We start from the raw sequence: 17,913 nt of genomic DNA, 5'->3' as shown, positions 1-17,913 counted from the left end.
CACTTGTTTTGGTCTTAAAACCGTTAAAGCTTGAATTTTGTATTCCATATATCAACAGTGCTTAAAAAACAGTGAATTATATATATATATATATATATATATATATATATATATAAATGAAACACCCATTGACCAACACTGTAATGAACATTCAAGACTTTAACAACATCTGAAGACGTCCCAAGTATCAAAATAAATAAAATAAAACTAAAAACACCTAGATTTTCCCTGATGAAAAAATTTGTTATAATTCGACATATTGAATTTGTTTTAATAAATATACTTGTATTTTGTATTCAAGATTCATACACACACATTTATTACTCAGAAAGAAGGTTTAACAAAACGAATGTAACATGATACATAAAAAGAGAGTAAAAATAAGATGTAGCTACTAACATAATTCCACAGTAGTTGTCCCTACACACAACTGGAATAGGTTTGTATTGCCATGGCAAACAATTCATACTGAGATGCTTAGGTAGATAATACAACTCATGTTGATATTATTTGGGAATGATGCCTACAATAGAAAAGCATGGATACTGTCTGAGAGTCTTTAGAAATGATAGTTGACAAAATGACATCTGAGGTGTGAAAACCATCTAAAAGTATAGCTCGCCAGAATACATCCACCTAATTTGAAGCTTCCAACCAGAAATGCCTCATTTTGAATCTCACACGCATGAAACAATTCCTTTTTTGTGCTTTTGAATATAAGATGCCATTCATTTGTTTCTTAGTGATAATTTAGAGGAGATAATTTGAATATCATTCAAGGTTAATAATTGCTGAATATTCTGAATTTACAACAAGAGCAAGAATTTCTCAGCAATTATCACTATACAAGATTGGACATTCAGGATTTTCAATCATTATTTGTTTAATTTGAGCAAAATGAATACAAATTTAGTATTGATTAAATAATGAAACAGTTTATTATATTATTTAATTAGCTGAACCTATCTTGTGTTGCCCAGAATTCATTGGTTGCACATTTTTTAAGTTATGAAGGAAAAGCAAAAAAAAAGAAAATAGGCAAGAAACAAATCGAAATGCAAATATAATGTGGAAGTCACATATAGGTGAGAAACACAGACACACAGAAACAAACAATGTAGCCACAGAATATTATAGAAGAGATAGTAAAAAAAGCCCAGTAATAACTCAACTAAGAGAGATAAATCATATTTTAAGCTGAAAAGGCTTATCCTGTAAATTATTTGATGCATTATTTAAGAATTGTCACCATAATAAGAATCTTCCTAGCAAAAATAATTCCTTTTTCAAACTGTGATTTTTGTATTGTTAATAGCCAAAAGAAAAAAAAAGGGTTAGTCAGAATCAAATACTGATATAATAAATGCGATGCAATTTGGGTCTAACATATAAAATTCGACGAGATAGCTTTATATGTTCGATTATGATAAAAAAAATTAATTTGCAATCTAAAAATATGTTCTCATTAGAATGAATCATTTTAATTTGTTATTTTGTTCTTGCACTACAGACTTACCAGAAAATGGGAGTTGCTAAAAATAGCAGTATTTCTATCGGAGAGATGAGAAAATTTTATCATGCTGGAAGTCAAACTAAAGTAATGGCAGGTAACAAAAGAGCTCTCACTTTTAAATGTAAATTTATTTTTCAAGATGGAAATTATTTTGCTTAAAAATACATTTCATTAATTTCTATTGAAGAAACCTTCCCTTTTCCATTTTATAAATTGTCTTTGAAATACACTCCCTTTCCGATTAGTTTAATGGTTTTAAAATTTCCACTTCATCATTTTAATGGTTTTTAATTTCACGTCATTATTTTAATTGTTTATAATTACCACTTTTTCATTTTAATTGTTTTAAAATTTCCACTTCATCATTTTAATGGTTTTAATTTCACTTCATTATTTTAATTGTCTTTAATCTCTATTTTTTTCCTGTTAATTGTTTTAAAATTTCCACTTCATTTTAGTTTTTAAATTCCACTCCTCTATCTAATAATTTTTTATTTTCACTATCATTTTAACTTTTATTAATTTTCATTCCATGATTTTAATTTTTTTTAATTTCTACTCCATTTTATTTTTTTAAAGTTTCACTTCATTCTAAATCATTTTGTTTTTAATTTCTACACCATCATTTTATTTTATTTAAATTTCCACTCCATCATGTGGCTTAAAACATTTATTTTTCAAATGTTTTAAGCCATCACAAATGACAAACCCAACTCAAAGCAGATTGTAGAATAAGTGTGTAGTAGAATAATCAAGGAACAACTCTGAAGTGAAAGTAAATTTACTTTTTAACACAAAACTGAATATTCAAAGCAACTAACTCTATGGCATCCAAGGCCAAACATGATCTTATCACCAGTTGACATTTTCTTTTTGTTTTCAATCAAAATGACATTCCCCCATTTTTTTTTCACAGGGACAAATATTTTAATAATAATTTAAAAAAATAATATCCAACCAAAATAACCAATTACCAAAGGTACTCTCACCCCTGTCAGTTTGTTCAAGCCTATTACTCAGTGGTCAAATTATAAACGAACTGGTTTTCAACTCCTTTTGCGCAAAATTAAGTCTTTTAAACTAAACAATTATTTATTTGTCATTTTTGCTGATCAAATTTATTACATAACTCCCAAACACATACGTCAATTAAATTTCCAAAGTGAATCAACATCTTCCTGCCCGGAAACATCTTTCAATTATTATTTATTATTTTCGTTGGTCAGTGCATTTAAATTTTTTTTTATTTATTTTTTTTTAATTACATTTTCACCCCAAACAAGGCACATTGCCACTCAGGTGTAGGGGGCTACTATCAGGGTCAGCAACTACTGGGGCACTATGTAGGGATTTGGGCAGCAAGATGTCGGTTCACGTTGCACTTGAACTTCTGCATGTCAGTACAGTTAGGGAAGCAGGATCCTGGAATGGAATTCCAGAGTCTAGCGGTTCTGGGGAAGAAACTACTGGAGTAGAAAGATCTTTTACATCTAAGGATCTCTACTGTGTGGGGGTGGGATTTAGCTGCCTGTCAGGTTTGTCGAGGGTGTCTGCGTCGTGGGGGCACAAGTGTCTGCAATTCTTCAGAGCATTCACCATTAAAATACTTGTAGAACAAGCAGAGGGATGCAACATTTCATCGATGGGACAGAGGCTGAAGCTTAGATGCCAGTTCAGGGCCTATCAGATTGCCGACTCTTTTTTGAACCTTGTCTAGCAAGAGACTAGTAGTAGACGCACTAGCCCAGATGTGACAACAATACTCCATACATGGGCGAATGGTGGCCTTATAGAGGTACAGGATACTTTCAGGTGTCAGTAGTTTTCTAGCACAGTAGAGAGAGCCTACCTTTTTTGCAGCAGCCCTAGCAATGTTTTCAATATAATTGTTCCAGCTCATGTTTCCTGTGAACGTTAGGCCAAGCAGTTTGAAAGATGTACTCTCAGACAGGGAGTCACTGGCCATTGCTATTGGTGGCAGAGAAGGTTTCTTGTAGTTATTGAAGGAAACCAGTTTAGTCTTGTCAGCATTGAATGTGAGTATTCATTTATGTCCCCATTCCACTACAGATTGGAGGTCATCCTCTAGTGTTTTTGCCATTTCTTTAGATATGTGTTCATTTGTTTTCCTGTCATGCCTGTTATAGAGTGTAGTGTCATCAGCATATATACCCATCTCAGAGGCAGTTTTGTTGGGGAGGTCATTAATAAATATCAGGAATAATACAGGTCCAAGAATAGACTCCTGAGGCACTCCCGCATTTATATCACACTGTTTAGATGTTCGACCGTCGAGGACAACCTGGATTTTTCTCTTATCTAAGAAGGATTTAATTATGCTAAGTATTCTACCAGTGATACCGTATGATTTAATTTTCCTGAGGAGACCCTTGTGCCATATCCTGTCAAAAGCCTTAGATATATCTAGAGCTACCGCTCTGCCCTCCCCTGCTTTGTCCAGTGAATGGTATATACGTCCAGAGATTACAGTGAGGATGTCAGCTGTGAAACAGGCTTGTCTAAATCCATATTGTTTGTCAGTCAGAAGTTTAGCATCTGTAAGGTGCCGGACTAGAGCATGGTTAATTATGGTCTCAAATATTTTGGTGAAAAGTGGGAGGAGGCTAATGGGGCGATAATTTGATGGGTCAGTTCTTTCGCCAGAATTCTTGAATATTGGTACCACAGAAGCGGTTTTCCAACAGCCCGGAAAGCATGATTCATTAAGGCATTTGTTGTAGAGTTTGGAGAGAACTGGAGCTACTTCGGCTGAGCACTTTTTTAATAGCACAGCTGGGATGAGATCAGGTCCACATGCTTTTGAAGTGTCAAGATTTTTTATGATAGCATGTACCTGAGCAGGGGTGATTTTTAGATCGTCTAGCGTGGCGTCTGTCCGCAAAGGAAAGTCAGGCAGGGGGTGGTTGGAAGGGTCCAGTGTGGAGTTCGAGGCAAACCGGCTGGCAAGCATATTAGCTTTGTCGGTTGCTGAGCAAACAACCTCGTGATTGTTGGTTAGTGGGGGAATTGTTGATTGCCCATTATTTACTACACTACTAGATTTTCCAGAAGTCACGAGTTCCTAATTTTTGTGCTTCGATGCGTTTTTTAGTGGTTTTAGTAAATTCTCTCTTAGCTGTCGCTATTTTTTTCTTAACGTTATTTCTCGCTTCTATGTACTTCTGTTTGTTTGAACTGGACTTATGTCAGTTAAATCTGCGGTATGCATGCTGCCTTTGAGCAATGGCAGTTGCGCAAGTCGAAGTAAACCATTGGGGAGAGTGGGGCTTGCTATAAAATTTCCGCATGGGAACATGTGCTTCCATTGCTGTTTTGAACCATTCAGTGGTCTCATTTGCGCACTGTTCGGCAGGAAGAGAAAAAATATTTCCCCATGGGGCATCTCTGATAAGATCTCTGATGGCTTCCCAGTCAGCCTTTTTATAATATCTCGTTGTTTTGAGCACTGGCTCTTCAGTTTCGGGTCTAGAATTTAGGGCGATTTCTACCATTATCACTGCATGATCAGCGTTCTCGAGTGGGCTGTTAGCATTTGTTGTACAATCCTCGGGAACTGTAGTCAGAAACAGATCTAGAAGTGATGCTTGTTGTTCTTGCTGGTCAGGGAAACGGGTTGGAAACGTAACCATTTGTGATAGGGAGTGAGATATAGCAAAACTATGTGTTGTGCTGCCCGCTGCATCTGTGTGAGTAGAGAATCCAAGCCAGTTTTTGTGGTGGACATTAAAATTACCAAATACATGGACTTGGGCGCTAGTGTCGAGGGAGAGTGCTGTGTCTATACTGTCAGAGACTTTATTTATTATGGTGCAATCCTGGGTTGAGGGAGAGCGGTAGAGAAAATAAAAGTAGCTAATGTTGTGTTGTATGTTTAGTCTAAAGCACATAAAGGCTTGATCGTCCGTTTCTAGGTTTGTTTCTCTAGTCAGGGGGAGGGTATTACGAATGTAGATCCAAGTCTGTGCATATGTCTGTTAGAGTTCTTACGGCAGAGTGGGAGATAGCCAGGCATGTTAAAGTAGTTAGAGGGGATGGAGGAGTGTAGGTTAGTTTCGCTTAGTGCTAAGATATCCGGGGTATTTGTTAGGAGAAATGCTTCAACATCAGCTAAATTAGTTCTAAGCCCACGGATGTTAGTGAATGCAAGCCTCAAGGGAGGAGGCAAGTTGAATTTGTTTGTCCCTAGGCCTGGTTTAAGCTTATTTTTTGATTTTAGTGTCATCATGTTTTTAAAGAGTTTCAGTTAGGTGAGGGGGAGCTGAACAAGAGGTTATGCAGGATATCAGACATGCAGCACAAATAGACCAATTGGTTGACCTTTCTTCAACTAGGACTGTGGCCTCGGGAAAGCCCATCGGGGTGAGTGCAGGGTCCCTTTCCATGCGCGACATGGCACTACAAACAACCCGATATTATACAACTGTTGATGGAGCAGCCGCTCTAAGCGCTACCAAAGAGTTAGGGTCCTGTACTACCAGTCGGAAACAGCAGCCAGGAACTGTCAATCCGGTACCCTCAGCCCATCAGAAGAAGATCACCCAATCTAATTGCACAGGCATGCGTGGTACTCAAGCACTCCAAAGTGTCCAGTTATGAGGGGTGGGATGTGTCGGGAGTGGGGGAACGGCATTCAATGCCCTAGACAAGAAACAAGATCTACCACTAAGTGTTTTGTCGATTCACTTGTGATAGTGTCTCTGCGCCTGACTAATAGGCAAAGAAGGAGTATGGAAGCCGGCGATAGACAGAGCCTATCTACTCCTTAAGCAATTTAGGTTTGCAGACCGGTAATTTGTTTGAGTCACCAGCTCTAGGAAGGTTGTCGTCCAAGACTGGAGAGGCCTCCCTCCCCTTTGGTTTAGTTTCAGAGTTTTCCTTCTCCTAGACGGTGATCTGGGAAGATCTACTGGGTCCATCAGCCCTGAGAGGGTTTGCTCCGTGCCTGGGTCCTACTCCAGGTATTTCTGCGACCCCGCATGGTTAGTTAATGTTACAGGTTTAGCTTGTAAAGGTTATATATCTAATGAATAGTTACACTCCTCAAAGTGATTTAGGGGCATTCAGTGGAAGCGGTTTTGTGAGGAGGCTTGTTTGTTAATGTTACAGGGTTAGTTTGTAGAGGTTATATATCTAATGAATAGTTACACTCTTCAAAGTTATTTAGGGACATGCAGTGGGAGCAGTTTTGAGGGGAGGCTTGTTAGAAAAGCGTTAGTGCGGATTAAGACTTTTACCTTAGGTTTTTTTCATTTTTTTTTTTTTTTTTTTTTTTTATAACTTTATGTTAGTTTGGGTTCAGGATAACGTTATAGTTTGAGTAGGTATTAGGAATTGAGCTAAGAAATTTTGCCCAGTCACTGTATATTTAGGTTTACGGAGGTTAGGGTGTAGGTGCAGTACACTCAGGGTGTAACTGGAGCTACATTTTAGGTTATGGTGTATTTCGTATGTATAATTAAGTAATATATATAATATTTTGTTACTCCCTAGTACACACATCAATTGAAATTCCAAAGCGAATCAACATGGCTCCTGTCTGGAAACATCTTTAACCAACAATTATTTGTCATTTTTGCATGAATATTGCGTAATTTTATTATCCAGCCAAACACACACACTGGCCCTTAATATCCATTAGTTGATACATTGCTGATTTCAATCAGGGCTTATAGTTATTATGGCAATTAGTTTGGCCTGGAGGTTGAATTTCTTGGAACTAGCCATAGTGAGGGGGCACTGGGACTTTGCTTAAGCAATAGTGTTACACAAAAACAATTCTTTTATAGTGATGTTTGTTTTGTTCCAAATGTAATTTTCTATATTAATGATGAAATGATATTTCTTGATCTTGATTTGCCATCAGCAAAACTAAAATCTATACATCATCCCACAAGTGTATTTTATGTATGTGAAATGTGAAAATATATGCACATATTACATAGTTTTTTTGTGGTGATCCAATCCTCCCCCCCCCCAAAAAAAAACTATGTATAGAAATTGAAAAAGAATTAGAATCAAAATTGGTAATTGTATCGGAACTGAGAAAAATACTGGAATTATTACTTATTTGAAGAATGAAATGCATTTTATTTCAAGAACTTTTATTACATCTTATTATTAGAGCCATCGTAGAAAGTTAGTGAGTATATGTTACAAAAAGATTACATTGTTGCGAATTAATTTCTTTGAAAATATTGTATTCTTTCATTTGTTGCAAGCGTTGTAACAAAATGTTAAGATTAGAATCATTTTGTAGAAGCGACCGCGTACAGACATGATTTTGTAGAAGCGACCGTGTACAGACATGATTTTGTAGATTTTGATGGTTTCAGCTAGACAGGTGTTTTTCATTAAATATTGGCGGACTAGAACCAGAGATTGGAGCTCAGACGAACATTTGCCATGGAAATAATGATAAAACAAAGACAGGCTCGCAACATCTCTTCTGTGTGAGAGAGGTTGCAGGGAAGAGAAAAGGCATCCCCCACCAAGCCACGAAGTCTATTTTGTACTCTGTCAAGGCAGGATAGGTTGTTTTTAGTAGCTCCTGCCCAGATGTGGCAGCAGTACTCCATCCTTTTGTTGTACATTAAAAAAGCAAAGAAATGTTTGATTTCCTTTTTAATAATTTAATGATGATATGGTTTTTTTTACACTAAAATGGAGGTGCATTTTTGTGAGTTTTAAAAATTAATTAGATGTTGAAGAAACTTTTAATTTCTGCTTTCATTTTCCTTTTTCAGGTGGTACTTTGTATGATGCTTTTGAATTGATGCTTGGAGTTTGTAAAAAGTCAACAAAAGAAAGTGAAATCTTGGAATATATCGAATGGGAAGAATATTATGAAGGTTTGAGTCTTGGGATCCAATCAGATCAGGAATTTGAAAATATTCTAAAAAATCTTTGGTGTGTCTAATATTGGTAAACAGACAAAACGTTCATACAGACAAAGGATTATTTTTTCTCCTTGGCACAGGAATACCTGATGTCATGTAAGGTACTAGCTGTACCTTATACAGCTAGTACCTTACCTAACTCTGGGTACAGAGGCTGTATGTGGCATCATCTGGGATTCATCAATGCCATTTTAGCTTAAATTTTTAAAATTAAAAAAATAATAATGTGTAAGTCACAAAAAGATGGAGAAAAGAAAAAAGTTTAAAATGTAAAACAGAGATAATTCATTTTTTTCGTTAAATTATGGATTACATTTTGAGCCTTTTGGTCATTAATTTAGGTTTTCATTCTAATAATCTTTTTTGCTGGAATAATTACACATTTTTAGTGTAAAGAACATGCTGTAAGTATAAAAAGGAAGAAATGGCTAGTCAGAATCAAATATTTGTCAGATACAATGCTAATTAGGGCAACATGAAAAATCTGGCAAGATAACTTTATATATTATAAAACAGTACACAGTAATTATTGCTTTATATTTATTGTACCACTAGACATGTTGGGGACCAGTATTTGTTATATATATTACATGTTGTATATATTCTCAGTGATTTTACTTTCATTTCATTTTGTTTTTCAAAATAATATTTTTTGTTTTTAAATTTAGTTTTAAATATTGAATTGAATTTTTATAGTAAAATTTGCTTATCAAATTATTAATTAAATGCAATTGTATAAAAATTTAATTATTTGTTCTTAAAATAAAGTTGTTTCACTCTGTAATTATGTAAAAAGAGTAAAAATTCTCAATTTTCAATACATCGCACTAGAATTTTAAAACTAGTTAAAATTACTTTTTATTCAAGTTTAAATATTTTCAGATTGCTGTGAATTTTCAAAGGATTACAAAAATATTTAGATTTTTTTCAACTAACAACAAAACAATAAAATGGTTGACTTTAAAAAGAAGCAGAAATGCATTGGTTTTATTACTTCACACTATTGCATTTTTATGTGTATAATCCATATATTAATAATAAATAATAAATTTCAAACAAAAAAAGTGGATATCAAAATGTGTAATTGAAATAAAGACTTTTGTCAAACTATTACCTCATTTAGCTCTTCTAGTCTCCTTATCAAGTCTATAGAAATCTAATAACACTAGTCGTCATCATCATCATCATCATGAAGGTTGTTATCATTGCTAACCCAATATTTTTATCCTGGTTCTCATCAGCGATTAATCACTTAATTTGTACATAGGAGATTAATTTATACTTTATCTATTCCTATTCTGCCTGATGGCATTTAATATGGTTGCACTCTCTTTAGCTACCAGAATTATTGTTATGGTTATTGTTATGGTTATTGTTATGGTTATTGTTATGGTTATGGTTATGGTTATTGTTATGGTTATTGTTATGGTTATTGTTAGGCTACCTTTTGATTTGAAGGCATCAAATATAAAAATGCTTTGTGCTTAATAGTTTGGACAGAATTGTCAGTTCAAATAAAGAAAGTGAAATGAAGAAACATGCAGCAATCTCTCATTTCCTCCTCTGCCCCTTCAAAATAATGTAACCCATGCAATCATTATTAAAATAGACAATCCAATCTGAAATCTGACCATATTTGGTACAAATAATCTTGTCCACCAAATTTAAATCATAATATCCAACAGTCTTTGCTTTATCATTCAATATGCTCCAAATGTGCACATATGCATTGATCAGTAGTGAGTGTTATGCCATGGAGGTTGTTTGGAGCACATGAAGAGATGTTGTGAAGATTGGACAGTGACTTCAACAGGATGTGGCAACTCAGCACACTTCAAATCATTGGCCATGAGGACATTTTGACTGTTGTCTCATCAGTAGAAAGTGTAACCTTGAATGGGCTTCACACACACTGGATCACATCCAAACAATCATTATCTGATAATGTTCATCGAAAGAATGTTTCTGAACTAACATTGGCAATTGCAAATCAGAACAATGTCAAGGGAGGAGCATGTCAGAGTTATTGACAATTTTGTAAGTCATAACCAAACATGTTTGCAACACAGACGTGCATATTTGGAGCATATAATTGAGGTGATAAAACTAAAACTATTGGATCTTCATGACTTGGTGGACAAAGCAGGTATAGAGTGAAATTTATTTGCCGCAAATATTTTGTAGAATTGAATAAACGATTGTGAATTTCCAATGCTGATATTTTTAAGTGTGTGTGTATGTGGGGGGGGGGGTCAGCCTTCATTATCATTTAAGAAAAACAAAAGTTGTTTGCAGATATTTTTTTATTTGTTAATCTCAGAGTTGCTAAAAAAGGTTGGAATCGACCAACTTTTGACTGACTTAAATTTTAATGGATGAACAAGGGCTCCTTGATCTGTTCACCTCTTACAACAACAAACAGGGCACGAGTTTACAACAAAGACCAATTGGAACTGAACAGCAGGCTAGTTGTCAAATTAATTGACTGAATAAGAGAAATACATGTACCAAAATGTCGACGATTGGTCAAGGAGTCATTTGCATAATCAGATGTAATTCATTTTTTGGTTCCTGATGTTTATCTACAATGGTTTCAGATAATTATCCCCTAATCATCACTGAAGATAGCACAAAAATTGTTGGCATTTTGACGAGCATGGGCAGCCATTTATCAACTGGAGCAGTCAGTAATTCATCATCCACATCAGCTCCGTTTTTTATGACGTGGTGATTGTAAAGATGTGATACTATCGACGCACCCCCATCGAAAAAACTTTTTAAAAAAAGAAAAAAAAAAAAGTATAACAAAAGAAATAGGAAATGAGTTTATCAGCAGAACAATAGAGAAGTTGTTCACCAAGGAACACAAAAGAAAGCTAAAATGGGATTGTCAATCAAGGTGTGGCAGTTACTAAAACAAAAAGATTAGTCAGTATATTTTAGAGTTTTAAGAGTGATGGGTTTTGCAACAGTTATGGATGGTTGATGACAATTACGAGTTGAACACAGTCGAAAGTAGGTAATGGCTCAGTGGAGATGGGGAAATGAATTGTTCATTGGTAATGGCTCAGTGGAGATGGGGAAATGAATTGTTCATTGGTAATGGCTCAGTGGAGATGGGGAAATGAATTGTTCATTGGTAATGGCTCAGTGGAGATGGGGAAATGAATTGTTCATTGGTAATGGCTCAGTGGAGATGGGGAAATGAATTGTTCATTGGTAATGGCTCAGTGGAGATGGGGAAATGAATTGTTCATTGGTAATGGCTCAGTGGAGATGGGGAAATGAATTGTTCATTGGTAATGGCTCAGTGGAGATGGGGAAATGAATTGTTCAACTGACAAAACATGGTTGTAGATACAGATTTTTACACGTGTGAATCCGTGCGCCTTACCTTCTCAGCAGCCGCCAATGTGAGACAACGACACAGTCAAATGTAGAAAATATATTCATGGCACATTGTGTTGGGGTTGGCGATATTGTTGTTTTCAGTGACTATCATCATCATCAACAATCGAAATCTATTTTAGAATTCTCCAATAAGAAATAAAATTCCAAAAATATTCCGTTGGCTTTTTATTTTTTTATATATGAATCAGTTTTTCAAGTCTGCAATTTTAATAAATGTGAAGGCAATGTTGTTGAAAATGTTAAAAATGAGCACAGGTGTGTGTTTAGATGGAATGTATATTATAGTTATAGTATATGTATATTATGTATATAGTGATTTGTTATTTAATCATTTTTAATTTTAATTTGTAAAATGATTGAAATATTGAATCTGTTATGGTTAAGCAATCTGTTTGATGCCAGCAGATTTTTATGGAGAATAGAAAATAATATTTTGTGTTTACTTTTTGTACCTTCTTAACTTTGCTTCCCCCTATTTTGTTGTTAAATCCCCACATTTCATGAGTGACGTTTCTGACAAAGGAGGAAGAATTGCTGTTTTCTCATCACCTGATGTTTCGAGTGGATTGTATGTAGAGGTTTTCAATCGTCTTATAATGTTCATTATCATTCACCTGATAATCAGTCTCATTAAAACAAAGTGTTTTTAGCTTCAATAAGTTGTGACTCCTCAGCTAAAAAAGATTATCACAAAAATAATGCATGTTGTTTTCGATGACGTTAGCTGCAGAATAACAAGCATCAGTCAAAACAATAATCAAAAACATAAGTTCGAAACAAACATCGAATTTTTAACAATTTCAAAGAATTCAAATTTTGAGAATTCATGAGAATTGGAATTTTGTAAAAAAAAAAAAAAAAAATTTGTAAAAAAAAAAAAATTAAAAAATTTTGTAAAAAAAAAAAAAAATTTGTAAAAAAAACAAAAAAACAACAACAACAAAGAATGTTTTAAAAAACGTATTATTCATATTACTAAACTCATCTTGTTATTTTCACGTTTTTGCTGATGTAATCTCCAACCTTCTTCAGATGCATCTATGCATCTTTTCAAACTACAAAACCTGTATGGTATTTTGAACCGAACTCTATATCTATGGGGTAGATTGTTCTTGTGTCATCAACCATGAATGAGTAGAAGTGTGAATATATTATTCTCAGTTACTGTCACCTGTTATAAGGATTAAACTTGCAGAAGATTATCACTTGGAATTAATTGCTAATCAACACATTTATCCATTGCACCATAGATCAATTCTAGTATGAATTTTAGAATTCTTAAAAGTTCAATTCTTATTACAGGCAATAATAACTAAGAATAACAATAATAATAATTAACACTTCTATCCGGTTATGGCTAAGAGAACAAAACTGTGGATTAACTAAAAAGTTCAGCTTTAAATCTTTATGTTGAACTTCGCTTCCCAAGTTCAACATAAAGATTTCTGTATTGAAAAAGATATGAAAAAAATGGCAAAAACGTGAAAAAAATATAACCAAAATGAAAATATTTGTCCAATACATATTATTCTCATCGCAAAATTTATAAAAATTTCTGCCAAGAAAAATGACAAGTTGAATTCTTTGAAATTTCATAACTGAAAAAATGAAGACAACATTTTGAAATTGACTCAGTTTTATTTAAACCACAATCAGTAAAACTGAAAAAAAGTTTTGAAACCTTCATGTTCTATGTTGACATCCATGGTGGAGGGAAGTCAACAATTGAAAAGAAAAACTACATAGATATGCACATATACGCACACACATCATTGCCTTATTATTCACCCATGGATTGACATTTAAGAAAATATTCACTCAAATATATAATATCATAAACCAACATATTTGCCATATCTTAAAGCATTTCAAATGGATTTCTAGGTTGGAAAAATACTTGGATTTTGACTAAACACTTACATAGATTTAAAAGCACTGAATAATTACATATATATATATATATATATATACACACACACACACACACACACACACACACACACACATATTGAACATGAATTGATTTCTGTAGACCATTTTAAATGTGTATATATACTTAAACTGGTTAGTGTAAAGAAACTATTGAAGTTTGTGAACTTTTTAAACCGGTGTTTGTGGAAATATTTAAATTAGTTTGTTTTCTTGCTTATTAGCTCATTTCATACATTAAGCATTTCATTTTAATTGCAAATTTATTTCACTCATGTCTCAATATAAATAATGGTCCATCTACACATTCATAACTTATGAACGAGCCCAGAAAGACAAAAAAAAAAATTTGGATTTCCTTTAGAATTCAAATGAATGTTCATTCAACATATTTTGTTATAAAATTAACAAATCTCAAAATATGCATGATGGCATATTTTGAGCGAAATTGTCAATTACCCTGACACACTCTTCTGAGTGATGGCTATGTGATGCACTTCACTGAGTGCTGTGACTTCTGAATGGCTCAGTACAACACAAATTGTTTTTACTGTTGACATGGTATTAGTGGGCTTTATCACGAAACAACATCAATTTGGAAATTAATAATTCAATATCAGTGATAACGCCATCATCTCCTTGGATCGTTTGAAGCATTCTATTTTCTATCTTGAAATTAATATTGGCAGAGTTATTACATACTCATGTTGATACTGAGACGGCCTGTATATGTATATATATATTTGTGTTTGTGTACATATCTATATATACAGGGTGACCCCTAAAAAAACGTGATATCTCTATTATTTATTCACTGATTGCCCTTATCTTACAGGACATAGTAGAATCAACGACCGTGAGTTCACCAAGACCCCCAGTGGGAGCTGGGACAAAGAATACACTGTGTTAAATTTCGTTCGGACAAAACACTATAAAACGAGGCCTAATTAGAGTTGGGGCCCGTTTTTTGTGGGTCACCATACATACATACATACATACATACATATATATATAGGATTCGTCAGGCTTATGCGCGAATTCTGTGGTTGTTTCTTGTTTTTATATATGTTGAGGATTTTTAGTTAGCCAATCAGCTTTCTAGTATCCACCGCACCCCTTCCTATCAGCCAATGGGCATGCATTTTATCAAACAAAGGATCTGTTTTAGAACTAGGTTAGTGGTTTAAGGTAGACGTTTTCCTTTTTTTTTTTTATATATATAAATATACCTATGCGTACACACATACATGCACATATATATACATATATATATATATATATATATACACATATGTGTGATCGTTTATGTATATTCATGTTTAATTTATTTATTTGTTTGTTTTCTATTGTTATTGTTAGTTTTAAAGCTATTTTGTATCGCTATCCTAGAGTAAGTTTTATTTTTTGAACACAGTTGTTTGCTATTTCTCGTCATATATATATATATATATATATATAGTTAGTTATTAAATGGATAACATTTAGACAGCATGTATGTATGCGTGTGTGTGTGTATGAGTGTTATATAATATGCTTTTGTTTTTAAGCTAATGTTTTTCGATAACACCACTAAAAAATGATTTATTTAGTCCATGAGTTATTTGTACAATTTCAGCTATGTATGATCAAGCAGTCTAAAACGATGCTTGTGTCAAGTGGTTCTTTTTTTTGTATGAGTCTCATTTTTTATCTTGTGTTATTTTTTGCTTATACCCAGCCGTAATCCTTTGCTTAATGATATTACTAACACATTAGCTTGAACAAAAACAATAAAATATACTGTTGAAAATAATTGCCAATATAAAAAAAGTGTGTGCATGTGTGAACAAACTTGAAACAAATCCATCATTAATCACTGTTTTTGTTATGTACACATTTTTGAATTCACAATTGTTTCAGGTTTTTCTGAGCACTTTTACTCTCAATAAAAACTGACAAAATTTACATTAAAAAAAAAATTTACAGAAGAGAGCTTGGTAGGAGACAAAAATATTATTTTGTTTTAAAATTCTTAACAAAAAACAAAAATTTACAATGGAAAATTAAAATGTTTAAATGAAAATTCAAATTTAAATATTTTTAACATTAATTATTTTAGAAATATGTTAATTTCATGAATAGATTTTTACTAATTTTGATTGAAATTCAAGTTTTTCAGAAGAAAACAATTTTGATGCCATAAAAGTATTTATATACTAGCTATTCATACCCAGCGTTGCCCAGTAGTGTTTTTACTTGCCACTTTTTTTGAACATATATTTTCTTCAAATACTTTTTCTGTATTGATCAATTCAAAGTTGTATGAAAATAATTCTAACTCAAAGTATTCTTATATTTTACTGTTCAACAAACAACATGTTCACAAGATCCCCCCCCCAAAAAAACCCCTGACAGAATCAAATATTGAATTTGTAGTAAGAAAGTAAAAATCAAGAAAGAAACTGAGTTTATATATTAGGTAAGAAGTACAATATTATTTTTTCTTTCATTTGTTAGCTAAAGCTAATTGTAAATAAAAAAATAAAACATTGTTAAACTTGAGTTGTAACCTTATTTGGAAGAGAAAACTTTTTGTTACTGACCGAGACCACATTAGTGACACAAAGATCAGTGTTGAAATCAAATCAACTTGAATGGACAATCACAACCTGTGAATGCACAAAAATGCAGATTCACATCCTACTTGGTTATTATTAGTTATTTAATTACTTAGTATTATTAATTATTTAATTACTTAGTATTATTAATTACTTAGTATTATTAATTACTTAGTATTATTCGTTATTTAATTACTTAGTATTATTAATTATTTAATTACTTAGTATTATTAATTACTTAGTATTATTAGTTATTTAATTACTTAGTATTATTAATTACTTAATTACGTAGTATTATTAATTAGTATTATTAATTACTTAGTATTATTAGTTATTTAATTACTTAGTACAGCTCACATGACTCGTAATAAGGAATTTTTAAATAATCACCTAAAAATAAGAATGTGCAAACAAGTACAAATTAAAAACTAAAATTCTATCTCAGGCAATACTGAGTATGTACAACTAGTACGATATGTAATTAAAAGTGCATGCACCCAAAAAAGTACACATGTGAAATCAGGTGCACTGGAACGATGAGATGCACATATCAACGTGTATGCATCCTGTTCTATGAAAGACAAAAGTGCGGCTTAAATCACAGTATTAAGTTGGTTATAAAAAAAAGAAAAGAAACAAAGACGAAAATTTTAATATTATTCAAAGACTATCTTTACCTACCCAGCGTTGCTCAGGATGCATTTAAGTCAATTTATTTTTAATTTGGTTGCACATAAGGTAGACAATTCCTATTATATTTTTAATCTTAAATATGAGTTATTCCTTTTGCTGATTTTTTTTTTAGGTGATTATTTAAAAATGTTTCATTTTAGCAGTCTGAACCAGACTAAATATTTTTAAAATTAAATTGTAGCGAAGTATGTTATTATATTGCCAATAAAAAAGTACAATAATAACTATTCAAAATTGGCTAATTAGAAGCAAAGTTTGTATTGTCAGCTTAAATGCTACTTGGGTCTGACTTGAAAAATCCGACAAAATAACTTTATATGTTAGATAGAGTATTAATAATAATAATAATAATAATAATAATAAAACAAAATCTTTGGATTAAAAGGAATTAAGAAATAAGAAAAATAAGTTATAATTCAAATTGTTACAAAAAAGTAAATAATAATGACAGTAGTTACATATATAATTTTTTTACATACACAAAAAGTTATCCACAGACGTGCATTTCTTGCTAACTAGTTCAGAAACAAATTCATGAAATATTCATTTATATCCGTTCAAAGAATTCAACATAGAAATTAAAAAAAAAAAAAAAAAAATCAAGTTAAGAAATAAATTAATTTTTACATTCGGTTTCATGTACACTAGCAGGCCGCCCTACATTGCTCGGTCATAAAATACGCTTAAATATGACATTTTGATTGATGCAGATTTCATATTTATTATTATGTCGTATTGGATCCAATATATAGTAATGGTTTAAAAAGTAAAAAAAAAAAAAAAAAAAAAGACTTGTGTGCCACCACCGAGAATCAAAACAAAACGTTTAGCTTACAATTTACTTTTTCCTTTG

General features: G+C 32.7%; 1 protein-coding gene across 4 annotated transcripts in view; it reads left to right on the top strand.

Moving 5' to 3' along the window:
• Window positions 1-17,414, top strand: part of LOC145241496 (calcyphosin-2-like) — a 145,804-nt gene extending 128,390 nt beyond the window's left edge. For all 4 annotated transcript variants that reach the window (XM_080104512.1, XM_080104514.1, XM_080104513.1 and 1 more), the window contains 2 exons: window positions 1,511-1,607; window positions 8,278-17,414. In XM_080104512.1, coding sequence (XP_079960638.1) covers window positions 1,511-1,607; window positions 8,278-8,450 — 270 coding nt within the window. In that variant the 3' untranslated portion in view covers window positions 8,451-17,414. The remainder of the gene's footprint in view (window positions 1-1,510; window positions 1,608-8,277) is intronic.
• Window positions 17,415-17,913: the final 499 nt, after the last annotated feature.

The sequence above is a fragment of the Euprymna scolopes genome, chromosome 20 (genome assembly GCF_053919585.1).
Source record: "Euprymna scolopes isolate OS-2025 chromosome 20, ASM5391958v1, whole genome shotgun sequence".
NCBI lineage: Eukaryota > Metazoa > Mollusca > Cephalopoda > Sepiida > Sepiolidae > Euprymna > Euprymna scolopes.
Note: the sequence above shows the minus strand (reverse complement) of the source record. Positions and strands in the feature narration are given on the sequence as shown.